General features: G+C 46.4%; 1 protein-coding gene and 2 long non-coding RNA genes across 3 annotated transcripts in view; 1 reads left to right on the top strand and 2 right to left on the bottom strand.

The window, feature by feature from the left end:
• Window positions 1-27,172, bottom strand: part of LOC118390772 (glutamate receptor 3-like) — a 126,683-nt gene that overhangs the window by 7,427 nt on the left and 92,084 nt on the right. Inside the window, exons 9-14 of the mRNA XM_052457088.1 lie at window positions 26,085-26,192; window positions 22,168-22,374; window positions 19,384-19,757; window positions 17,575-17,773; window positions 9,383-9,630; window positions 1,775-1,889 (exon numbers count right to left, since the gene is read on the bottom strand). Coding sequence (XP_052313048.1) covers window positions 1,775-1,889; window positions 9,383-9,630; window positions 17,575-17,773; window positions 19,384-19,757; window positions 22,168-22,374; window positions 26,085-26,192 — 1,251 coding nt within the window. The remainder of the gene's footprint in view (window positions 1-1,774; window positions 1,890-9,382; window positions 9,631-17,574; window positions 17,774-19,383; window positions 19,758-22,167; window positions 22,375-26,084; window positions 26,193-27,172) is intronic.
• Window positions 19,764-22,158, top strand: LOC127906175 (uncharacterized). The gene is made up of 3 exons (XR_008060552.1): window positions 19,764-20,658; window positions 20,711-20,863; window positions 20,915-22,158. It is a non-coding gene; the product is annotated as an uncharacterized LOC127906175 (long non-coding RNA).
• LOC127906176 (uncharacterized) lies at window positions 23,634-25,669 on the bottom strand. Its single transcript, XR_008060553.1, has 3 exons — window positions 25,184-25,669; window positions 24,152-24,315; window positions 23,634-23,659 (listed from the first exon to the last, which is right to left on the bottom strand). It is a non-coding gene; the product is annotated as an uncharacterized LOC127906176 (long non-coding RNA).

Genomic DNA, 27,172 nt, shown 5'->3' with positions numbered 1-27,172 from the left:
TCAATTAGCCTATCAGAAGCTTCTAAAGCCATGACATCATTTTCTGGAATTTTCCAAGCTGTTTAAAGCACTGTCAACTTAGTGTATGTAAACTTCTGACTCTAGTATTCTGACTTCTGACTGGAATTGGATACAGTGAAATAATATGTCTGTTAACAATTATTGGAAAAATTACTTGTGTCATGCACAAAGTAGATGTCCTAACCGACTTGCCAAAAGTATAGTTTGTTAACAAGAAGTTTGTGGAGTGGTTGAAAAACAAGTTTTAATGACTCCAACCTAAGTGTATGTAAACTTCCGACTTCAACTGTATGTATGTGCTAAATATGAGGAAAACGTAGCCTACTTTCATTTGTGAGCGAATTCCCCTTGGTATTTGTAGTATAATTAGAGTATAAATTGCCAAAGTCAGATTGAGTTATATTTATAGTGTTTTTAGAAGCTGTGTGTCTAGAATATATTGGGTTTTCCTCTCTCAGTGGTTATTACATACAATATATTTGAAGCACATTGTTAAAGTACCAACACATGCATTTTTAGGAATAAAATAATAAACCAGAAATGTAGCAGGTGTGATATAACATGGCTGAGTCTACCCTCTCTCTACCAAGGATTCAAGGCAGATTGCTTGCAGGACGAGGCAGCTGCTTTGTGTTGCTCTGCTGATAGTATTCATGTCCTGCTTACGCTCAGGAATGAATAACTAGAGTCAACAACATCAAAGTCAGTCTGCCTGGTCTTCTACAATGTGTCAAGTGTACTATGGTCAAGATGCAAGCAGAAGAGTAGAGACAGAGACGGATCCACAGTCGGGCTGTCGCTGTGCCCTCATGTTCTGAAACCCAAGATCAGGTCAAATTTTCCACCCTCTTGCAGCGTTTCATTGGTCGGGGCAGGGCCGGCCATGGGTAGGTAGACTTTGACTGGTCTTGGAGACTAAGACCAACCAAAGGAATCTGTCAGGGTGACAAGCTAACACTGGTTTACAGTGATGTTATTGGTATCAGACAAAAGTTTTGAACATTTGGTGTCACTTTGTCATTAGAATTCTCACGTTTGCCTGCAATGCTTAGTCCCCTCAAGACTACGCTGTTCGCCTCGCCTGTCCTACCACCCAAGGTTGAGGGAGTTTGGAGAGTGCTACAGTACACCTCAGTGCTAGGGTTCATGGACACTGCCATGTTATTCTCTTAGTCAATAATTAACTCAACATAAATTACAAATTATTAATCCACCTTCAGTGAAACAGAGCATTATAATTCCATGTTTGCCCTGTGGACATAAAAAGCAGAGGAAATGTACAATCACCCCTTCTATACATTCTGCCTTTCACAACCACAGGGCAAAGACCTAAACTAAAAAGCCTCTGGAGAAATTCAAGAAATATCTCACTAAACAGCCCTGCTGTAGAACAGAACACTAACCTCCCAAAAGAGGTCTCACATGCTATCTTACCACAGTGGATGTACTTAACTACCATCATGAATAATAATCAGCTTCAACTCCTCCTCTCTTCTTCTGTACGTACAGTAAACAAATACCTCGTCTTTTTCTCGGAAATATCTTAATTGTTACTGGTCTTTTTCCTCCATTAGCCAAGTAAAGGGTTCCCAGTTTGATCTCAGTTGCACAATAAAATAGAAAAAGCCACACATTTTTCTGTTACAGGGCCATCGTGGGCTGTGGTTGGGGCCTATAGGTTACAGTAGTGATATAACAGCCTTGCCGATTACTCTACTCTACGATACCCGATGTTGGTGACATTGAGGCTGACCTTGGAGTCACCTCCTCCGCTGCCGCACTCTCCCTTGTCGTACCACCATTTGTTTTTCAATTTGTCCAAGAGGCCTTGCTCATTCAGTTTTAACACTGCCAGGTTAACAGCATTTCTTGAAACGATAAAACATAACTTGTAAGAAAATGAACAGGTCCGTGAGAAATCTAATACTATAATATTAGTCAATTGTAATAATAGTAATAATATCAAATGATTCATAAGGGGGAGCACGAAAAGGACAAATCGGTAAAGAATTGCACCGGTGTGGAGAGGTAAGAAGCGTTTTACAGCAAAGAAATGGTTCAATATTAGAGAGGTGGTATGGAGGGTTACATTGCTCAGAACTGAAGTGTGCGGGATGGGGACACTTTGTCATAGAGAATAGAAGAATAACGACAACATACAGCATGCACGTTAACATTCATCATAAGTGACAATGCAGCTTTTAGCAAGTTAATTGAAAGAAACACATTGAACTGTTAAATTAGAAGCAATGCAGAACTGCCCGAGAGGGACACCAAGGAGAACAGAGTGACACCAAGGAGAACAGAGGGAGGAAAGATTGAGGGGAAGAGAAAAACAAACAACTGAGGTGGGTGGGGGGCACGTCAACATACAAATGAATTTAGTAAATATGTCTAATATACCAAGAGTACTTTCCCTTTAAAGAGAAAGAAAAAGAGCAACACAGAGAGAAACAAACCATACAGATAGAGAGAACATGATCGAAACGGCTTTACGTCTAGACGTGAGTTAAAGAAACACATACTGATGTCCGATCTTAATTTGACCAGTTTCGTCGCAGGAGAAAAATAATCCTGCAGCAGAAGGATTTGAATATCTGAATAAATATTTAGAATCGCCGCCAGGGTGCAGCTGGAAGAGGTGTTTGTATACAACGCAGTACCACACCTATGTGGTACCTTATGTAGGTTATGCACAGGCTCCATTTTATGTGGATTAAAATACATTTCCGTATTTGTAGGGGGTAGATGTATTTTTCGCTATTTAAAATCCTTTTTTTTGTGCTTGTTAGAGCATTGTGACCTGCCATAGTGCAGTGGTCTAAGTAACTCGCTCCGCCTGCAAGCTTTGTGAGTTCTCACCCAATGCTGGGTGATCTAGTGACCAGCCTGAGCCTACAGTAGGCCACATTTGCACATCAGAGAAAAGTGTCTCAGCTCACCAAAATCGTCTTTGGATAGGCTCAAATACATAAACATCTTGACAGCTTTATAACATGAAATATTAAACAATATTGTACAATACAGTATTTTAATCCACACCAAAGACCATAACTAAATTGACTAAATATACATAGTTCTACTATAAAACATGGATGAGCATCCACACTGGAGGAAAGTTTATCATTCTACAGTCAATCATCTGTAAAATCAACTGATCAGCTCAAATCAGCTCATTAACTCAGCCAGGGAAACACAAACAGTAGGCTAGCCTATTATCGGTTTTCATATCTTCCATTATGTGACAATGAATAGGCTAGTGGGTAGCCTATAGAATGTAGCCTATTGGAATATAATAAAATAACAAGGGGCTATTGCAACCATCGAAGGCACTAGACTAGGATGTACCAGTGACGAGGACCATTCAACGCTGGTCCAACCAATCGGAAGCCACGCTTCAAGATTGTTTTGATCACGCGGACTGGAATATGTTCCGGTCAGCCTTAGAGAACACCATCGACCTATACACTGACTCAGTGAGTGCATTTATAAAGAAGGGCATTGGAGATCTTGTACCTACTGTGACCAGTAAAACCTACCCTAACCAGAAACCGTGGATGGAAGGCGGCATTCGGGCAAAACTGAAAGAATGATGACTGAATTTAAACAGTGTAGTTATTCCCTCTGCAAGGCAATCAAACAAGTGAAGTGCCAGTGCAGGGACAAAGTGGAGTCGCAATTCAACAGCTCAGACATGAGACGTATGTGCTAGGGTCTACAGGCAATCACGGACTACAAAAAGAAAACCAGCCACATCACGCTTCCAGACAAACTAAACAGCTTCTTTGCCCAATCACTGGCCACTTTAATAAATGGATCACTAGTCACTTTATACAATGCCATTCTAAATAATGCCGCTATAATAATGTTTACATATCTTACATTACTCATACCACATGTAAATACTGTATTTTATACCATATACTGCATCTTGCCTATGCCGCTCGGCCATCGTTCATCCATATATCTATCTATATGTACATATTTTCATTCACCCCTTTAGATGTGTGTGTATTAGGTTGTTGTTGGGGAATTGTTAGATTACTTGTTAGATATTACTGCACTGTCGGAAATAGAAGCACAAGCATTTCGCTACACTCGGATTAACATCTGCTAACAATGTGTATGTGATAAATAAAATTGGATTTGATTTGATTTAGATTATCTTCAGCTGAAGTCTTGTTAATCCATCAATACTCTATTTCATCCACACAACTGATCTCAATTGCAACCATTATTGTTCACCTCCCTAAAAGATGATGTTGGTGTTACCTAATCCTGCTTGTGCAGCGGACATGAGTCGGTCATGGTCACGTGTCAGCCCTCGGCCCAAGAGTCTAAAATGGTCTAAGATGTTGGTTGCTCCTGTGGGAGACCTTGGTTCATATCCCACGTGTTACACTTGCAACCAAAGTCTGCCAAGATACTTTGTATGAATGGAAACTAATGTTGGTGTGGCCTACTGCTTTTATTTTATTATGTTATCCAAGTGTCTGGTATGGTAATTTCTTATCAAGATCTGAGGTAGAATATCCCTGGAATGTCCATAGTTGAAATGTGTAATTTCATCAAGTCAATCGGAGGGAGGGAGTTATTTGTGCCAGAAGGGCGTTGGTCCAACACAGTACGCCTATTATGTGCGCTGAAGGCAGAGGCCCTAACCCCTAGACCACCCCAGTCAGCGTCCCTAACCACTAGACCACCCCAGTCAGCGTCCCTAACCACTAGACCACCCCAGGCAGCGTCCCTAACCACTAGACCACCCCAGGCAGCGTCCCTAACCACTAGACCACCCCAGGCAGCGTCCCTAACCCCTAGACCACCCCAGTCAGCGTCCCTAACCACTAGACCACCCCAGTCAGCGTCCCTAACCACTAGACCACCACAGGCAGCGTCCCTAACCACTAGACCACCCCAGGCAGCGTCCCTAACCACTAGACCACCCCAGGCAGCGTCCCTAACCACTAGACCACCCCAGGCAGCGTCCCTAACCACTAGACCACCCCAGTCAGCGTCCCTAACCACTAGACCACCCCAGGCAGCGTCCCTAACCACTAGACCACCCCAGTCAGCGTGCCTAACCACTAGACCACCCCAGTCAGCGTCCCTAACCACTAGACCACCCCAGGCAGCGTCCCTAACCACTAGACCACCCCAGTCAGCGTGCCTAACCACTAGACCACCCCAGTCAGCGTCCCTAACCACTAGACCACCCCAGTCAGCGTGCCTAACCACTAGACCACCCCAGTCAGCGTGCCTAACCACTAGACCACCCCAGTCAGCGTCCCTAACCACTACACCACCCCAGTCAGCGTGCCTAACCACTAGACCACCCCAGTCAGCGTCTCTAACCACTAGACCACCCCAGGCAGCGTCTCTAACCACTAGACCACCCCAGTCAGCGTGCCTAACCACTAGACCACCCCAGTCAGCATCCCTAACCACTAGACCACCCCAGTCAGCGTCCCTAACCACTAGACCACCCCAGTCAGCGTCCCTAACCACTAGACCACCCCAGTCAGCGTCTCTAACCACTAGACCACCCCAGGCAGCGTCTCTAACCACTAGACCACCCCAGTCAGCGTGCCTAACCACTAGACCACCCCAGTCAGCATCCCTAACCACTAGACCACCCCAGTCAGCGTCCCTAACCACTAGACCACCCCAGGCAGCGTCCCTAACCACTAGACCACCCCAGTCAGCGTCTCTAACCACTAGACCACCCCAGGCAGCGTCTCTAACCACTAGACCACCCCAGTCAGCGTGCCTAACCACTAGACCACCCCAGTCAGCATCCCTAACCACTAGACCACCCCAGTCAGCGTCCCTAACCACTAGACCACCCCAGTCAGCGTCCCTAACCACTAGACCACCCCAGTCAGCGTCTCTAACCACTAGACCACCCCAGTCAGCGTGCCTAACCACTAGACCACCCCAGTCAGCATCCCTAACCACTAGACCACCCCAGTCAGCGTCCCTAACCACTAGACCACCCCAGTCAGCGTCCCTAACCACTAGACCACCCCAGTCAGCGTGCCTAACCACTAGACCACCCCAGTCAGCGTCCCTAACCACTAGACCACCCCAGGCAGCATCCCTAACCACTAGACCACCCCAGGCAGCGTCCCTAACCACTAGACCACCCCAGTCAGCGTGCCTAACCACTAGACCACCCCAGTCAGCGTCCCTAACCACTAGACCACCCCAGGCAGCATCCCTAACCACTAGACCACCCCAGGCAGCGTCCCTAACCACTAGACCACCCCAGTCAGCGTCCTTAACCACTAGACCACCCCTGTCAGCGTCCCAAACCACTAGACCACCCCTGTCAGCGTCCTTAACCACTAGACCACCCCAGTCAGCGTCCTTAACCACTAGACCACCCCAGGCAGCGGCCCTAACCACTAGACCACCCCTGTCAGCGTCCCAAACCACTAGACCACCCCTGTCAGCGTCCCTAACCACTACACCACCCCAGTCAGCAGCCCTAACCACTAGACCCCAGGCAGCGTCCCTAACCACTAGACCACCCCTGTCAGCATCCCTAACCACTAGACCCCAGGCAGCGTCCCTAACCACTAGACCCCAGGCAGTGTCCCTAACCACTAGACCACCCCAGGCAGCGTCCCTAACCACTAGACCCCAGGCAGCGGCCCTAACCACTAGACCACCCCAGTCAGCGTCCCTAACCACTAGACCACACCTGTCAGCATCCCTAACCACTAGACCCCAGGCAGCGGCCCTAACCACTAGACCACCCCAGTCAGCGGCCCTAACCCCTAGACCACCCCAGTCAGCGTCCCTAACCACTAGACCACCCCAGGCAGCGGCCCAAACCACTAGACCCCAGGCAGCGTCCCTCTTACCACTAGACCACCCCAGTCAGCGTCCCTAACCCCTAGACCACCCCAGGCAGCGTCCCTAACCACTAGACCACCCCAGGCAGCGTCCCTAACCCCTAGACCACCCCAGTCAGCGTCCCTAACCCCTAGACCACCCCAGGCAGCGTCCCTAACCACTAGACCACCCCAGGCAGCGTCCCTAACCCCTAGACCACCCCAGGCAGCGGCCCTAACCACTAGACCACCCCAGGCAGCGTCCCTAACCCCTAGACCACCCCAGGCAGCGTCCCTAACCACTAGACCACCCCAGTCAGCGTCCCTAACCCCTAGACCACCCCAGGCAGCGTCCCTAACCACTAGACCACCCCAGGCAGCGTCCCTAACCCCTAGACCACCCCAGTCAGCGTCCCTAACCCCTAGACCACCCCAGGCAGCGTCCCTAACCACTAGACCACCCCAGGCAGCGTCCCTAACCCCTAGACCACCCCAGGCAGCGGCCCTAACCACTAGACCACCCCAGGCAGCGTCCCTAACCCCTAGACCACCCCAGTCAGCGTCCCTAACCCCTAGACCACCCCAGGCAGCGTCCCTAACCACTAGACCACCCCAGGCAGCGTCCCTAACCCCTAGACCACCCCAGTCAGCGTCCCTAACCCCTAGACCACCCCAGGCAGCGTCCCTAACCACTAGACCACCCCAGGCAGCGTCCCTAACCCCTAGACCACCCCAGGCAGCGGCCCTAACCACTAGACCACCCCAGGCAGCGTCCCTAACCCCTAGACCACCCCAGGCAGCGTCCCTAACCACTAGACCCCAGGCAGCGGCCCTAACCACTAGACCACCACAGTCAGCGGCCCTAACCACTAGACCACCCCAGTCAGCGTCCCTAACCACTAGACCACCCCTGTCAGCATCCCTAACCACTAGACCCTAGGCAGCGGCCCTAACCACTAGACCACCCCAGTCAGCGGCCCTAACCCCTAGACCACCCCAGGCAGCGGCCCAAACCACTAGACCCCAGGCAGCGGCCCTAACCACTAGACCACCCCAGTCAGCGGCCCTAACCCCTAGACCACCCCAGTCAGCGTCCCTAACCCCTAGACCACCCCAGTCAGCGTCCCTAACCCCTAGACCACCCCAGTCAGCGTCCCTAACCACTAGACCACCCCTGTCAGCATCCCTAACCACTAGACCCCAGGCAGCGGCCCTAACCACTAGACCACCCCAGTCAGCGTCCCTAACCACTAGACCACCCCTGTCAGCATCCCTAACCACTAGACCCCAGGCAGTGGCCCTAACCACTAGACCACCCCAGTCAGCGTCCCTAACCCCTAGACCACCCCAGTCAGCGTCCCTAACCCCTAGACCACCCCAGGCAGCGGCCCTAACCACTAGACCACCCCAGGCAGCGGCCCAAACCACTAGACCACCACAGGCAGCGGCCCAAACCACTAGACCACCCCAGGCAGCGGCCCAAACCACTAGACCATCCCAGGCAGCGGCCCAAACCACTAGACCACCCCAGTCAGCGTCCCAAACCACTAGACCACCCCAGTCAGCGTCCCTAACCACTAGACCATCCCAGGCAGCGGCCCAAACCACTAGACCACCCCAGGCAGCGGCCCAAACCACTAGACCACCCCAGTCAGCGTCCCAAACCACTAGACCACCCCAGGCAGCGGCCCAAACCACTAGACCATCCCAGGCAGCGGCCCAAACCACTAGACCACCCCAGGCAGCGGCCCAAACCACTAGACCATCCCAGGCAGCGGCCCAAACCACTAGACCACCCCAGGCAGCGGCACAAACCACTAGACCACCCCAGGCAGCGGCCCAAACCACTAGACCACCACAGGCAGCGGCCCAAACCACTAGACCATCCCAGGCAGCGTCCCTAACCCCTAGACCACCCCAGGCAGCGGCCCAAACCACTAGACCACCACAGGCAGCGGCCCAAACCACTAGACCATCCCAGGCAGCGGCCCAAACCACTAGACCATCCCAGGCAGCGATTCAACTCAATTTTGACAGTTCATTCGTAACCTTAGGATAAACTTGACACTTGCATGTCGTAGCCTATTGGAGATCAATATATATCTTATGTCATTAAGCTATATAAAACGACGGTTGTTGATGTGAATGGCTGCATTTCAGATACATTTTTGTACATTTGAATGTAGCAGTAATAGGACTGGGGCCTAGCGCTGAGCGATAATATTATTTTGATAGCAAGCCCTGATCCCAATGACTTGACTGCCCCTGCATGGAGAGAAAGAGAACTGATCATTTTCCGGGATTCACAAGGCTCATTTGAATTTCCTGATGCTGCAGGAAGATTCTATGCGACAAAAGAGTGATCAAGTTAAGATCCAACATCTGTAATAAATACCTTTACCTTCCTGATGAACCTCAAAAAATAAAAAGTGAAGAATGAGGAAGAAGAGAAATGGGACACGAGACATCAGGGTAGGTGGAATACTATAACAACATGGAGAATATTGTTATATTATCCCACCCACCTTAATGCTGAGCCTTTAGGTGTTGCCACACCGTATCCTTTAGAGTCGAGGTTGCCGCCCACTTTCATGGTGTCACAAGGTTTCCGCTGCTCAATGTACTCGTTCATTGTGGATTCAAGAAGAAAGGCGAATTTGCCTTTCGACTTTCGCACTCGGGCAACCCCTTCTGGTGTCGTCTTGGCGAACACTGACGGTTCAGCTGATTTCATGTAAGACCACATTTTTTCATAAACTGCTATTTTGGAGCGCTGCATTTGGGAAGAGAAGGAGAGAGAAGACAAAAGCAGGTTAGTGGTGTATTTAAAAAAAATGTAAACCATAGCGTTCGGTGCCTAAATAAAACACTTTAAACACACACATACACCTCCATATACAGTGTACATCTTTTCCATGAGTCATTAGAGTGCTGTGCTCCCAGAGAGCTGAGTAAAGAACCGGTTGTAGTGGGCATGTTGCCAACAGCAGATCTGAGGTCTGACAAGCTGACAACACACTACAAACAAAACTGCAGGGCCATGTTTCTCCTCAGCATTCGTCGACAGGATGACCACTTGACTGACCACCTGCTCCCTTTCAACATCCCCTCTTCTCCACATGTCACAAGACAGGAAGTGAGTCAGTGTGCCGTTTGACTTTGGGGTTCTGGAGATGTCACCTGGATGGATCAGTGGGGCTGCTGGCACCTGGAGCAGCAAGATGACATGCTGAGAGGAGAACACAGCCATGCCCTGGTCTGCCTCCTGCCCTGCCCTGACTGACTCACACCCAGGGAGCTGATGCTAAAAATGGCCTCTGAGTGGCTGGCTAAACTAGGTTAATGTGACCTTCCGCCGAGTGACCGACTGAGTGGGGAAAACACTGACTGCCTGGGAGGAAACTTTGCGATGGAACTTTTCACGATCAAAAAAAATATGTGTCCGGGCCTCCCGAGTGGCGCAGAAGTCTAAGGCATGGCATTGCAGAGCTAGAGGCGTTACTACAGACCCAGGCTCGATCCCAGGCTGAGTCACAGCCGGCCGCGACCGGGAGACCCATGAGGGACACAATTGGCCCAGCATCGTCTGAGTTAGGGGAGGGCTGGGATGTCCTTGTCCCATCACGCTCCAGTGACTCCTTGAGGCGGGCCGGGCACATACACTGCGTACAAAGGGTGACAACTTGGTCACCAGTTGTACTGTGTTTCCTCTGACACATTGGTGCGGCTGGCTTCCGGGTTAAGCGAGCATTGAGGCTTGGCAGGGTCATGTTTCGGAGGACACGTGACTCTCGACCTTCACCGCTCCTGAGTCCATACGGGAGTTGCAGTGATGGGACAAGACTGTGACTACCAATTGGGGTAGAAAGTACAAAACTATTTACAAATTATAATGATGTGTATAAATAGCCTATACATGGATGCTTAATCTGACAAAACAGAGTCAACTTGGCAATTATAGCTATTGTCCAGGGCTCCAAATAACATCATTTAATATTGATAAATAGATAATACGATTTAATCTGAGGGTCCATTTCTGGCAAGTCTTTGCTTGGTCATATCTTTTTCACTTTTGAATGGCCATAAGCCCACCCTTATTAGCTGAATCAAGCTAAATGTCACATTCAATATCAAATGACAGTATGTATTGGATATTATGGACCATTGTGGATTGTAGTGTGAAATGTATGACTGTACTAACCAGAAAAACAGATTGATCACATACAGCCGCCAACGCACGCTCAACCATACACACGCACGCCCAAACATACACACGCACGCCCAACCATACACACGCACGGTCAACCATACACAGGGCACGCCCAACCATACACACGCACGCTCAACCATACACACGCACGCACGCCCAACCATACACACGCACGCCCAACCATACACACGCACGCTCAACCATACACACGCACGCACGCCCAACCATACACACACACGCCCAACCATACACACGCCCGCCCAACCATACACACGCACGCCCAACCATACACACACGCACGGCCAACCATACACACGCACGCACGGCCAACCATACACACGCACGCACGCCCAACCATACACACGCACGCACGCCCGCCCAACCATACACACGCACGCCCAACCATACACACGCACGCCCAACCATACACACGCACGCCCAACCATACACACGCACGCTCAACCATACACAGGGCACGCCCAACCATACACACGCACGCCCAACCATACACACGCACGCTCAACCATACACACGCACGCACGCCCAACCATACACACGCACGCCCAACCATACACACGCACGCTCAACCATACACACGCACGCACGCCCAACCATACACACGCACGCCCAACCATACACACGCCCGCCCAACCATACACACGCACGCCCAACCATACACACGCACGCACGGCCAACCATACACACGCACGCACGCCCAACCATACACACGCACGCACGCACGCCCGCCCAACCATACACACGCACGCACACCCAACCATACACACGCACGCACACCCAACCATACACACGCACGCCCAACCATACACACGCACGCCCAACCATACACACGCACGCCCAACCATACACACGCACGCACGCCCAACCATACACACGCCCGCCCAACCATACACACGCACACCCAACCATACACACGCACGCCCAACCATACACACGCACGCCCAACCATACACACGCACGCACGCCCAACCATACACACGCATGCACGCCCAACCATACACACGCATGCCCAACCATACACACGCACGCCCAACCATACACATGCACGCCCAACCATACACACGCACGCCCAACCATACACACGCACGCCCAACCATACACACGCACGCACGCCCAACCATACACACGCCCGCCCAACCATACACACGCACGCCCAACCATACACACGCACGCACGCCCAACCATACACACGCCCGCCCAACCATACACACGCCCGCCCAACCATACACACGCACGCCCAACCATACACACGCACGCCCAACCATACACACGCACGCCCAACCATACACACGCACGCCCAACCATACACACGCACGCCCAACCATACACACGCACGCCCAACCATACACACGCACGCCCAACCATACACACGCCCGCCCAACCATACACACGCACGCTCAACCATACACAGGGCACGCCCAACCATACACACGCACGCCCAACCATACACACGCACGCCCAACCATACACACGCACGCCCAACCATACACACGCACGCACGCCCAACCATACACACGCCCGCCCAACCATACACACGCACGCCCAACCATACACACGCCCGCCCAACCATACACACGCCCGCCCAACCATACACACGCACGCCCAACCATACACACGCACGCCCAACCATACACACGCACGCCCAACCATACACACGCACGCCCAACCATACACACGCACGCCCAACCATACACACGCCCGCCCAACCATACACACGCACGCCCAACCATACACACGCACGCCCAACCATATACACGCCCGCCCAACCATACACACGCACGCCCAACCATACACACGCACGCCCAACCATACACACGCCCGCCCAACCATTCACACGCCCGCCCAACCATACACACGCACGCACGCCCAACCATACACACGCACGCACGCCCAACCATACACACGCACGCACGCCCAACCACACACACGCACGCCCAACCATACACACGCCCGCACGCCCAACCATACACACGCCCGCCCAACCATAGACACGCACGCCCAACCATACACACGCACGCCCAACCATACACACGCACGCCCAACCATACACACGCACGCACGCCCAACCATACACACGCACGCACGCCCAACCATACACACGCACGCCCAACCATACACACGCACGCCCAACCATACACACGCACGCCCAACCATACAAACGCCCGCCCAACCATACACACGCCCGCCCAACCATACACACGCACGCCCAACCATACACACGCACGCACGCCCAACCATACACACGCCCGCCCAACCATACACACGCACGCCCAACCATACACACGCCCGCCCAACCATACACACGCACGCCCAACCATACACACGCCCACCCAACCATACACACGCCCCCCAACCATACACACGCACGCACGCCCAACCATACACACGCACGCACGCCCAACCATACACACGCACGCACGCCCAACCATACACACGCACGCCCAACCATACACACGCACGCCCAACCATACACACGCACGCCCAACCATACACACGCACACCCAACCATACACACGCACGCACGCCCAACCATACACACGCCCGCCCAACCATACACACGCACGCACGCCCAACCATACACACACCCGCCCAGCCATACACACGCACGCACGCCCAGCCATACACACGCACGCACGCCCAACCATACACACGCACGCATGCACACACACATTAGCATCTGTAATTCCTCTCTTATCCATATTGATTGATTTATTAAGCACCAGTTCTGATGTGCTCTCCAAAATCACTCTACAGACCCAGCAGGAGCTCTGAGGGGAAGAGGTTTCCTAAGTTCCTGCTGGCTATTGACTGACTAATTAAGCTTTGGGGATATAATTATCTGGACGTTCAGCTGTTTCTTCTATCAGGTGGTGGCACACCGACGCAAACATAATGAACACTTTCTCATATTGCTCTGAACCCAGTAAATCCTCATAGAACGTGTCAACCTGTTTAACAGAGGCGGCTGGATACAGAAACCACAATGTCACTTCATTTCATGCTGAGTTAACTGAATATGAATATATTATAATTGTGACAGAAGTGCAGGGGGAGTGCTGTGGTTCTGGGGAGGTGATCTGGGATGCTAATAGTCTACAGAACCCCTAACGGCCTCAGCTCGTCTTCACTGCTCCTCTGCTCTTCATATTGCAGGGATGAGCTTGACTCCTGATAAACTTGATGATTCCATCATTGGACTGTAATGTCAATTCTAAATAGGGCTGTTGAACACAATGAGCACCTTGGTGGCACTGTATCCTGTAGAGATGACGGTGTTCTCAGAACAACTGATATGTAAGGGGGTAGGTAGGATCAGATCAGGGGTATTCAATTAATGAGCCAAATATGAGTCAACATGTTAATTATTAAACAAGAGAAAAAACAACCAATGCTGCAGTCAAAACATGAGTCTCTGATATGCATATACACCATCTGCTGCTATGTTGGCATCGGCATCCCTCTGCTCACATATTTCACCTAATATTCACAAATGTCAAGACTGCCATATCGTTCTCATTAGTGACAGTTTCTTTTACACAAACAGCACACCAATGAATTGAGTGAAGTTGAGCTGACATGCGCTGACTTGTAATCTTGAACAATGGCGAGTCAGCTTCCCTTACAACTTATTCCCAATAACACCACCCCAGAGAGCTGGATTTTAGCCCCTTGCATCACACACTCATTTAAAGAGTACAGGGAGAGACCATATGGGAGGTGATAGCGGGGGTGGGGTTGCTCAGCGGTTTTATTCACCAACAGATGTTGAACCCTTATGGGTGTCTAGATCAAGGGCAGATATTTTCCAGTCTGACAAAATCAGTGGAAATCTGCAGTACATTCAGCTCCTATTACTGCTACTTACACCTCCATGATTTTCAGGTCAAAGGAAGATCAACATCTTTTTGAAAAAGGGACCTTTTGTGCAGCAGGGCCCTTAGCCCAGGTCTCAGAGAGAGAAGCCATAATACAATGGAGGGGAGGGGACCTGAGCTGTCTCCACTGAAGGTCAGAGGGGAGAGGGCATTAACACAATACAGGTGACATGAATGAATGTGGCCAGAGAATCCAGTATAAGGTCACAGAAGGTGCTTTTAAATGTCAATACTGAAACCCCTGTGAGAGCATGTTTGTTATCACTTAAAACATATCAAGACAAATAATTGTTGATATCATATCAGATGGACTACAAAAGCCAATTATAAGACACCTGACCTGATCAGACTGATATTATGGATGTTATATATTATAGCATAGCCGTTGCGCAGAAGTTGCATGATAATATCTGCTCAATCCATTCTGAAAGATGGATGCATCTAACAGAACATCAATATCAATGCATTTCTGAATAAAATAAAGCTGTCTCTCTCCTTGCATTGTATCATGAACATTTCAGCAGTAGCTGGTTATGTGATGAATTCGGGGCCGTGATTGAATCATGCTTGACATCTGCACAATGTCAGTGGGAGGGACCGTTCATGTAAATAATGGTAAATGAGTAATAGTTCATGACATGCTTAGCCATGCTGTGTAAACAGAGGGTAATGTCTGGGTAAAGATGTGTGCAGCTCCTCTGCTTGTGTTATTTGGTGTCAGCAATCATATGTGGGCTAAAGATCTCTTTTGTTAAAACGCAAATCTATATTCATCTATACTACAACATAAAAAAAGCACATTGTGAGTCATTTTTCGAGCCTCAGAATCCATTTGCAAAATAAATAAATATTAATGAGCAGATGAGCTGGCTCCCACAGTGAAACACAAACAGCTCCAGCTGTCAGTCCATCTATCAACTCTCCATGTATGTGCTCTGAAGGCTTCACGGCTGTTTGCTCAGGTCCACCCCACTGGCAATTCAATGTAGGGATGAGTTGGCAAATAAATTATTTGCATTCTGTCTGTGTGCAGAGTGCCTGTACACATGCAATTCTTGGATGCTCTTCTGGATATAAGACTGCCAAAAGTATTCAGATTTACTCTCTGGAAACAACATATGTAACTCAAACAAAAACCTGCAATTTCATTAGATTCATAATTCATTTCTCAGCTTAAATCAGGATCTATAACATGCACATGCCTGCTTTGGAAAGGAGATCTCTGGGCTCAGTTAATTTCTCTCCATGTATCACATACAGGCTGCCGTACCTAAGATGAGTTTTTACATCTCTTTTAATATAGATTTGTTTAACCTAGTTGGCTTGGATATCCGAACCAGTAACCTTTCGGTTACTGGCCCAACGCTCCTAACCGCTAGTCTACCTGCTGCCCTAAATGAATAAATAAAGATAAAAATACAAGCACTAAAAATCTATTTGATGTCTGAGTATTATTCTTCCGACACTTTGACAACAAAGGTGAGGGAGCAGTTGGGAGAGCATGTGATGTACTACGCTAAACCCTGAGAGGAGTAAGGGAGAGGAGGTGATGTACTACGGTAAACCCTGAGAGGAGTAAGGGAGAGGAGGTGATGTACTACGGTAAATCCTGAGAGGAGTAAGGGAGAGGAGGTGATGTACTACGGTAAATCCTGAGAGGAGTAAGGGAGAGGAGGTGATGTACTACGGTAAACCCTGAGAGGAGGAAGGGAGAGGAGGTGATGTACTACGGTAAACCCTGAGAGGAGTAAGGGAGAGGAGGTGATGTACTACGGTAAACCCTGAGAGGAGTAAGGGAGAGCATGTGATGTACTACAGTAAACCCTGAGAGGAGGAAGGGAGAGCATGTGATGTACTACAGTAAACCCTGAGAGGAGGAAGGGAGAGCATGTGATGTACTACAGTAAACCCTGAGAGGAGGAAGGGAGAGGAGGTGATGTACTACGGTAAACCCTGAGAGGAGGAAGGGAGAGGAGGTGATGTACTACGGTAAACCCTGAGAGGAGGAAGGGAGAGGAGGGAAAGGGAAGCTGAGCCGTTTGAGGGATGACCTGCCAGTGTGTCATCAGAGCAGATTTCCGTTTGCCTAGTGGCTATATGACTCTAATTAAGCAGCACATCTTTAAAATGTATCTGGAGCCTCTCTCTCTCTCTCTTTCTCTCTCTCTACTTCTATCTCATAGTTTTAATTAAAAGTCCCCTGGAATGTCTGCTCAGTCGTGACATTTGCAGTTTATGAAGTCTCTACACACCTGTCAATTATCTTCCCAGAAAGACATGGGACAAATCACTAGGCAGTCAACCAGCCTGCCAAACTAATCACATCTGCATTCACATCCAGTGGCTGGCACAAGTGGTTATATTTTTAATGCTTTGTTCCTTCTTTCTCTGGAGAATCATTCACATTCAGTAGTATAGACTCTGATAGCCACCTGCTTTGCTTATTGTAGCATGACTTTCTTAAATACTTATTATCATAGCTACTTCCTTATCTTCTGCTAGGTATCACACAGAATTAAATATCATACCATTCCCTGTGCTCCTTCCTTTGATGTTGTCTTTTTTTTAAACTATGTTTTTTTCTAACCCTAAAGAGACATAAGTTGTCACTCACCCTAAAGAACTCCTTAGTGGAGCCTGAGTCTAGGGTCCCGTAGGCAATCTCTGTCTGCTTGGCCAGGTCCTCAGCACTCTCTATGGGAGACACCATCCTCTCCACTGTGAGGAAGGCAGCTAGGTTGGCCGTGTAGGAGGAGATGATGATGAGGGTAAAGAACCACCAAACACCCCCCACGATTCTGCCCGACAGAGACCTGAGAGAGGGAAGGAGGAGGACAGAAGGACGTGAGAGCAGGGTGCTCAATCCTACACACTGACAAAGGGATGGAGGCTGCCATGCCTTTGGAGTCCACTGATTCCTGTTTAGAGTCTGTGTATCTGCAGTCTGGGTATCACACACCACGTATTGACATAAATGCACCGCCTCAGAGCATTGCCACAGAATGATCTTGGATTTATGTCAAATCTCACCCACATACCTCAACGATAATGCTCTTCACACAGAGAAAAACATGGTGTTGCTGTAAGAGATGCTGTACCCGCCTGGTTGCTCTATGATGCTTGCCTGGAGGGCTGTGTTGTGGCTGAATGACACCACACACGAACACAGCAAGCAGAGGTTATTGTGCATCTGCTTCAATGAGGCTGACGATCCCCATTGGCAAGGTATCTACTAACCTTAAGCTTACTGTAGTCTATCACGTAAACTGATACTCCAAGCGGGAGAGTGACATTTACTAAATCGTCTTCATTAAATCCGTGTCATTGACTCTTTGGCATTTTATGGGCTCTTCAAATAGTACCAGACAGAAATGAAATCCTAACTCGCCATAGAATGTTTTGTGTTTTTTTCTGGTATTATGTTACAAGGATTAAATTGCTTGTCTTTTATTTAGAGGGGACGTTCTCCTACTCACATTGGAGGCGACCACTCAGCTTTCAGTACACAGCACACTTTAATTCTTGAGTAATGCTTCAAAACAAAAAATGTTTTATCATAGAGAGAGCAAGGTAAAGATAACTGAGAAAGGAATCCGAACAATCCACGCTTAAGTGTTGATGTCAGAGGACTGTTACCCACCCTATAGCACTGTAGCCATCACTATTCAGGTGAGACTGATGCTCAGCTCTGATCAACATGGCCTGGAACACTCTCTCACTGATCTTCATTCAGATGGACTAGAATGGCCTGACATCCCAGACAAGATGAGGAGGGACAGCTTGAACAATGACAGTCCCCCGAGAAGGAACAAGGGACACACCACAACAGTGATGATGAGTGAATAGATGGACTGATTGAATGAAAAGAGGGGGGAGAGGACATGACTTTTTGTCTATACAAAAAATAATTAAGTGAGTCATGAGGTGGGGCCGAAACGAATGCTGTTAAGGTTCTTCATCAGAGTGCAAATGCATCAAAATGTCTTCCACTTTAAATACATTATATGCACCAGGCTGATGACCGTAAAATGGGACATGCAGCAAAAACACGGTAGCCCTCCAAGAGTCATGGGGAACAGGGGAAACTACTCTCGAATGTAATGACCCTGCGCATTTTACAGTCCCCGGCATGGTAGATATAAGTTATTTTATGGATGTGATGCATCACTGCTAGCATGCAGCCTGGAGAGAACAAGTGAAGAATGGTGATGGTGTGTTTAAAGAGTATGAGGGAGAGATTGTGTGTAGGTGGGATGGGCTGGAGCGCAAAAAAGCCAAGACCAAACCCAAAAATAAAATATATGCACCATGGCATTATGGGAGTTGTAGTGATTATGGCCATAAAATGCAGAGGGATGGTACAGTATGTAGATGATAGGATGGCTGAGTTTGAGGTGACGGAACATGGAGTACATTAACCAACCTTGGCGAGATATCGCATCCTTGCTGCATGAAGGCGCCCAGGGAGAACCACAGGCTATTAAAAATCCCAAAGTCATTTGGTGGGTCTGGAGGGCTCTGGGGGTCTTTGGCCTCGTCGTTTTCGTCCAGATGCCACTCATAGGGGCTGAAGCGGCTGACCAGGAAGAGCACCACGCTCACGCCGATATAGGCAAACACTATACACATCCAGATCTCATAGGCCAGCGGGTCCAGGAAGGAGAACACGCCCGGCTTTGACTTTTGAGGCTTCTTTATCATAATGGAGATCCCCAGGCTCATAAAAGGCTTAGAGAAGTCTATCACCTCCTCTCGTACCAATGTTATAGTTAAAGGAGCCACTGCTATATCGGCTCTCTGGAAACATGGGAACAGGAGGAGGAGGAGGAGTTAGTGGTTCAAAACAGAGCACAGGCACATCACATCAAACTGCCTGTGTTATCAAAGCCTGACTTTGACATTTAAAAAAAATAGAATGCCAATAAAATTCCTTGATCAAAATCTAGTCATCAGGCATTTTTAAAAAAAAATCTCATTATGGCTATAACGTATTTATAATGAAACCAATGAGTAGAGATGAATGGTAAAATGAAATGGTGGATTAGAATGCATGCAATATCAGATATGTTTAAGAAGAAAGTGAGACACGCCAGTTTAAAATGGGCCAATCTCAGTTAACGTTAGTATTGGCTAATGTCTCTGCCTTAATCCAAAAGAGCATATTACTCAGTCAGATCCATCAATGAAGTAGAAGGTATGGAAACAGGAGATTGAAGAGCTTATGCAAACAGCCCATGATATTTGAATCAGCCTGTAAAAATCAACTCCTTTATCAGATTGTCTTCAAAGCCTCCTATCCTTATTAGTGAATATCTCTGCTAGGTAATAAATGTTCCCAGTGATAGCGTCTCAGTTCCCAGAGTCACAGCTGGACCGGCCTTGTCTTATAAATATATAAATGCCATACAAGGGCTGGGATTATTTTAGTGAGGGTTAGGCAGAATTCCTATGAAAAACATAACTCCTTGCCTCAATATATCACTGGCTTATTTGCATGTGAATGGCTAATTAATGGTCTGGAGGCTGTATTGTTGATACAGAGAGGTGTATCAGAGTTAATTAATGGTCTAGAGGATGTATTGTTGATGCAGAGAGGTGTAATCAGAGCTAATTAATGGTCTAGAGGATGTATTGTTGATGCAGAGAGGTGTCTCAGGGATAATTAATGGTCTAGAGGATGTATTGTTGATGCAGAGAGGTGTAATCAGAGCTAATTAATGGTCTAGAAGATGTATTGTTGATGCAGAGAGGTGTCTCAGGGATAATTAATGGTCTAGAGGATGTATTGTTGATGCAGAGAGGTGTCTCAGGGATAATTAATGGTCTAGAGGATGTATTGTTGATGCAGAGAGGTGTCTCAGGGATAATTAATGGTCTAGAGGATGTATTGTTGATGCAGAGAGGTGTCTCAGGGATAATTAATGGTCTAGAAGATGTATTGTTGATGCAGAGAGGTGTCTCAGGGATAATTAATGGTCTAGAGGATGTATTGTTGATGCAGAGAGGTGTCTCAGGGATAATTAATGGTCTAGAGGATGTATTGTTGATGCAGAGAGGTGTTTCAGGGTTTGTACAATGCCTGTCAATTATAACAGGGGATCACCTCTCTCTTTCAGCTCTCTGAAGAGGCAGGGCTGTCACTTGGCAGAATGGTTGGTAAAATGTTCATTACGACGGGAAAATGCTTTTTCGTGCTAAATGAAGATGCCTTCAAACTGACAAACAAATGTTTTTAATTTTCACTTCACAGTCTGGCTGTCACCTGTCCTTAATTCCAGCTGTCCCTTAATGTCATCTGTCCCTTAATTCTATCTGTCCCTTAATGTCATCTGTCCTTAATTCCATCTGTCCCTTAATGTCATCTGTCCTTAATGCCATCTGTCCCTTAATGTCATCTGTCCTTAATGCCATCTGTCCCTTAATGCCATCTGTCCCTTAATGTCATCTGTCCCTTAATTCCATCTGTCCTTCATGGCATCTGTCCATTCATGTCATATGTCCATTCATGTCATCTGTCCCTTAATGTCATCCGTTCCTAAATGTCATCTGTCCCTTAATGTCATCTGTCCCTTAATGTCATCCGTTCCTAAATGTCATCTGTTCCTAGATGTCATCTGTCCCTTAATGTCATCCGTTCCTAAATGTCATCTGTCCCTTAATGTCATCCGTTCCTAAATGTCATCTGTCCCTTAATGAAACATTAACCAGTTGGGGTTTTATGAAAGAAGAAAATGGGCTCATACTTACATGTAGTGAGTGGTTCATAACATACAGTAATCAATCTTTCAATTAAGATCTGATTGATGGAGATACATATGGAGAAAAGCACACACCCAGTCAGTAGAGGATTGCGGGCCAGATCTGGTTGCTGGGTGGCACATATGGATCAGTGCTGCCACCGTAACAGTAAAAGGCCAGATCTGGTCCGAATGTGGGAGATGCGACCAGGGCGAGGGCAGGCACACTTTGCTTATGAGCCAGCTCTAGCTTGTGATATGTGACCCTAACAAGAACCCGTAGTTGCTGGGCCACTTTTGAATAAATGTGGGCCACATTCACCCTGCTGGGCAAGGTCTGTCCTTAGCATGCAGAAGATCTGATTTAGGTGTGTAAACCAGATCTGGCCCACATACCTCAAGCCAGAGCTGGCCAAGCCCCCGTCCCTGTGATGGTGACAGTGCTTCAGTACGTCCAGACTGTCACTTACCCCATATACCAGTTCACCCACCATCCCGTTCCACGTCTTGGTCTCTGGATCCCTTGCACCATACTTCCCGTCCGCAACTACTGACAGTTTGTATCTTATCCCCACATGTTTTGCAATTTCAGCAGCTAAATCGACACAGTAGCCTTCATATCTGTCATTCCCCTCCAGCGACAAGTAGTTTCGCTTGTACATCACATAAGGAGACTCCTGTTAATTAAACATAATGTTGAGTTTATAGCATGCACACATACCATTCACAGAGGCCAGTCCTCTTTAACCTACATGCATACATGCATGGATGACACACACACACTCACGCACACACACACACACACACACACACACACACACACACACACACACACACACACACACACACACACACACACACACACACACACACACACACACACACACACACACACACACACACACACACACACACAGACATACATAGACATAGACAGACACAGTGCACACAGACAGGAAATACAAACAGAACAGCATGGACAAGAAGCGCCACATGGAGATGGTCACACTGCATGTGACCATGTGGGGTGTTGACTCGATCCACAGCCAAATGCAGCCAGATAGAGGCGGGGCCCGGCAGGGCCAGTGGGGACAGTAAGGCCTGTGACTGACAGGCTTTAAGGGGGAAGGAGTGGGGCTGGTTCTCTCAGCAGGATTCCTCATGCTAAACCCAGCTATACTCTAAGGAGGTAGGGGCCGGGTGGAGGGTGCATACGCTTTGCATCAGCTTACTAGGACAGGGGAAGGTTGAACGGGGATTGGGAGACTTTCCAGTTCATCAAGTAAATGGCAGTGATTGACGAGGGATTAAAGTACTGGTAGTTCTTATTGCAACACCATCAACCACATGTCATCGATGAATGTGCTGGGAGGCTGCATCCTCCAACTAATCAAACCAACTCCTGAGCTTATCTTCCATACACAATACACTGGGAGGAGTTCCAACACGTGCTTGGCTCGTCAAACACTGAGGTGTGGTTGGTTTTCTTTTAGGCTTGGCTCCAAAATCATATGTGCCAGGAACGTAAGGGATGCCAGTGGGTAAAACAATGGTCAATTTCTTTCTTTCTGTGCTGAATGTTTCTTCTCAAATCTCTGCGTTATTTGGGCTGGGCTTCCAAAAGTCAAATACAGCTAATTCTGAAGCAAAATGAGATGACCACTGTCAATCTACAATGTCAACAGACTAACGCATGATCACTATATGAATGGTGTAACGATATTGCTCTCAAAACATTACAATGGTCCTACCATTTCCCTGTGACTATCAGAAATAACGTTCCTAGTTATGAGTATGATCATGACATGCTTACATCTAGATGATATTGCCTGACTTTCGTATTCTGAATTTGCCTAAGATGAGGACATAATAGGCAGAGTCAGAAAGAAGGCCATCACTTTAAATGTAAGATAAGGCTAACCTTATTTTACATTTAAACAGGACCAATGTGTTCTTACTAACCTTATTTTACATTTAAACAGGACCAATGTGTTCTTACTAACCTTATTTTACATTTAAACAGGACCAATGTGTTCTTACTAACCTTATTTTACATTTCAACAGGACCAATGTGTTCTTACTAACCTTATTTTACATTTAAACAGGACCAATGTGTTCTTATTAACCTTATTTTACATTTAAACAGGACCAATGTGTTCTTACTAACCTTATTTTACATTTCAACAGGACCAATGTGTTCTTACTAACCTTATTTTACATTTAAACAGGACCAATGTGTTCTTATTAACCTTATTTTACATTTAAACAGGACCAATGTGTTCTTATTAACCTTATTTTACATTTAAACAGGACCAATGTGTTCTTATTAACCTTATTTTACATTTAAACAGGACCAATGTGTTCTTATTAACCTTATTTTACATTTAAACAGGACCAATGTGTTCTTACTAACCTTATTTTACATTTAAACAGGACCAATGTGTTCTTATTAACCTTATTTTACATTTAAACAGGACCAATGTGTTCTTATTAACCTTATTTTACATTTAAACAGGACCAATGTGTTCTTATTAACCTTATTTTACATTTAAACAGGACCAATGTGTTCTTATTAACCTTATTTTACATTTAAACAGGACCAATGTGTTCTTATTAACCTTATTTTACATTTCAACAGGACCAATGTGTTCTTATTAACCTTATTTTACATTTAAACAGGACCAATGTGTTCTTATTAACCTTATTTTACATTTAAACAGGACCAATGTGTTCTTATTAACCTTATTTTACATTTCAACAGGACCAATGTGTTCTTATTAACCTTATTTTACATTTAAACAGGACCAATGTGTTCTTATTAACCTTATTTTACATTTAAACAGGACCAATGTGTTCTTATTAACCTTATTTTACATTTAAACAGGACCAATGTGTTCTTATTAACCTTATTTTACATTTCAACAGGACCAATGTGTTCTTATTAACCTTATTTTACATTTCAACAGGACCAATGTGTTCTTATTAACCTTATTTTACATTTCAACAGGACCAATGTGTTCTTATTAACCTTATTTTACATTTAAACAGGACCAATGTGTTCTTATTAACCTTATTTTACATTTAAACAGGACCAATGTGTTCTTATTAACCTTATTTTACATTTAAACAGGACCAATGTGTTCTTATTAACCTTATTTTACATTTTACATTTCAACAGGACCAATGTGTTCTTATTAACCTTATTTTACATTTAAACAGGACCAATGTGTTCTTATTAACCTTATTTTACATTTAAACAGGACCAATGTGTTCTTATTAACCTTATTTTACATTTCAACACGACCAATGTGTTCTTATTAACCTTATTTTACATTTAAACAGGACCAATGTGTTCTTATTAACCTTATTTTACATTTCAACAGGACCAATGTGTTCTTATTAACCTTATTTTACATTTAAACAGGACCAATGTGTTCTTATTAACCTTATTTTACATTTCAACAGGACCAATGTGTTCTTATTAACCTTATTTTACATTTAAACAGGACCAATGTGTTCTTATTAACCTTATTTTACATTTAAACAGGACCAATGTGTTCTTACTAACCTTATTTTACATTTAAACAGGACCAATGTGTTCTTATTAACCTTATTTTACATTTAAACAGGACCAATGTGTTCTTATTAACCTTATTTTACATTTAAACAGGACCAATGTGTTCTTATTAACCTTATTTTACATTTAAACAGGACCAATGTGTTCTTACTAACCATATTTACATCCATCATTCTTTTTTATTCATCTCTCTGCTTGAACAAAAAAATACCTTATCTATAATATCTCTAACTATCCCTGACCTTTGACCCTTAATATCTCTAGATATTGGAGGAAGCCACAGAGGTTATACTTCAGTACAGAACTCGTAATGGTTGATCCAAAATAGATTTTAACAAGGGGATAAACAAACCAAAGCTTTTTATGTCCTCCTCAAATTGGCAGTTATTTTGCATCTCCAGAGAGAAACAATTTATCATTGCAGGTAGTTTTGTTGTATCTATCCCCGTCATCATTGACCATTTACTTAATGAGTAAGAAACAGGTTTTTACTTACGTACGTATGCACTGAATGTGTATTAGATGAAGAATATAGGCTCTAACTAGTTTCATTACCAAAGCCGTTATTGTGATGTCACTGCTACAACAGGCCACCGTAATATGGAAAATCAAAATGCTTTATCACCCACACGGATACAGTTGAAACACTCTTTGTGAATCGACTGTTTCAACATGTAGTGAGTGGATGGAAAGCAACTCAAAAGAAAATAGTTCTACCCTCCCAGGACAGAATGTAACAATGGACACATTGACCTTGAGTGGCAGAATTTTTTAGAGGTGGAACATTTAAAATCTGCTTGGAAAGTGTACCATAATAGTAGTGACCACAATCGTTCGGTTTTCCACAGAAGAGGACTCGTTGGTGACCTGCGCATCCACAATAAATACATATTTTTCGTATTCATTCCAGTACCCGGTCTGAAAGTGACAGAAACATCATAGTTATTACAAGAAACAGCCATTTAAAAGACATTTGTCAGTAAAGCAGTTGGCAGGTGAGCAAGGTGAGCATGTCTGATGAGAGTCTTGGCCTGACGGGGGTATCTGATGATGTGTGAGATAAAAAGCCCTGTGCTGGTGCTGTGCTTGGAGATGAAGCTCTAACCTCTGCTACAGATACAGTGGGGGAAAAGAGCATTCAACTCTCAGCTAATCTCCCTCTCAGCACCTTCACTGTCACTGGTCCATTACACAACCATACCATTAGTGCCCATCAAATCCCACTGGGCAAAACTGGTTGAATCAATGTTGTTTCCATGTCATTTCAATCCCAAAAAATGGATGTGATGAAGTTGAATCCATGTGGAAAACTCATTGGATTGACAAAAAGTTATCAACGTAAGGGCATTTCGTCATTTTTTTCACCTAACTTTAAACCTAAATCCAATGAGATGGTGAAATGTTTTGTTGGTTTCACGTTGAATTCACATTAGTTGACAACTCAACGTTGAACTGACGTCTGTGCCCAGTGGGATGCTCCTCACACGCTGCTTGGCAATATTAATTAATGGAACAAAATATGGAATAAATATGTCTTATTCAGCTATAAGTAATTTCAGTTGCAATTTACAAAGTGAGGGCTTCTGCTCATGTCTAAACATTAAGCGCATGAAGAGCTGCTACTAAAAATCTGACATCTGCGAACCTATTCAATAACTGCTGAGATTTACAAAATGTCTATTCCATTTCTTCTAGCTATCTGTTCTCTTGTTCGTTTTACTTTGTTTCTTTTCCATTCTGTTGTATTCTGTTCTTTTCTCTGTTCTGTTCCTCTCCTACTGTTCTATTCCACACTGCTCACTCAGCTTTCCCTGCAGATTGCCTCACAGTGTGTGTTGCAGTGGGCCAGATGAGTTGAGCTATGTGGACAGTGTGGGGGCACCTGCTTTCAGTGCCAG

Source organism: Oncorhynchus keta, chromosome 11, assembly GCF_023373465.1.
Source record: "Oncorhynchus keta strain PuntledgeMale-10-30-2019 chromosome 11, Oket_V2, whole genome shotgun sequence".
NCBI lineage: Eukaryota > Metazoa > Chordata > Actinopteri > Salmoniformes > Salmonidae > Oncorhynchus > Oncorhynchus keta.
This window is presented reverse-complemented; position numbering and strand designations above follow the sequence as displayed.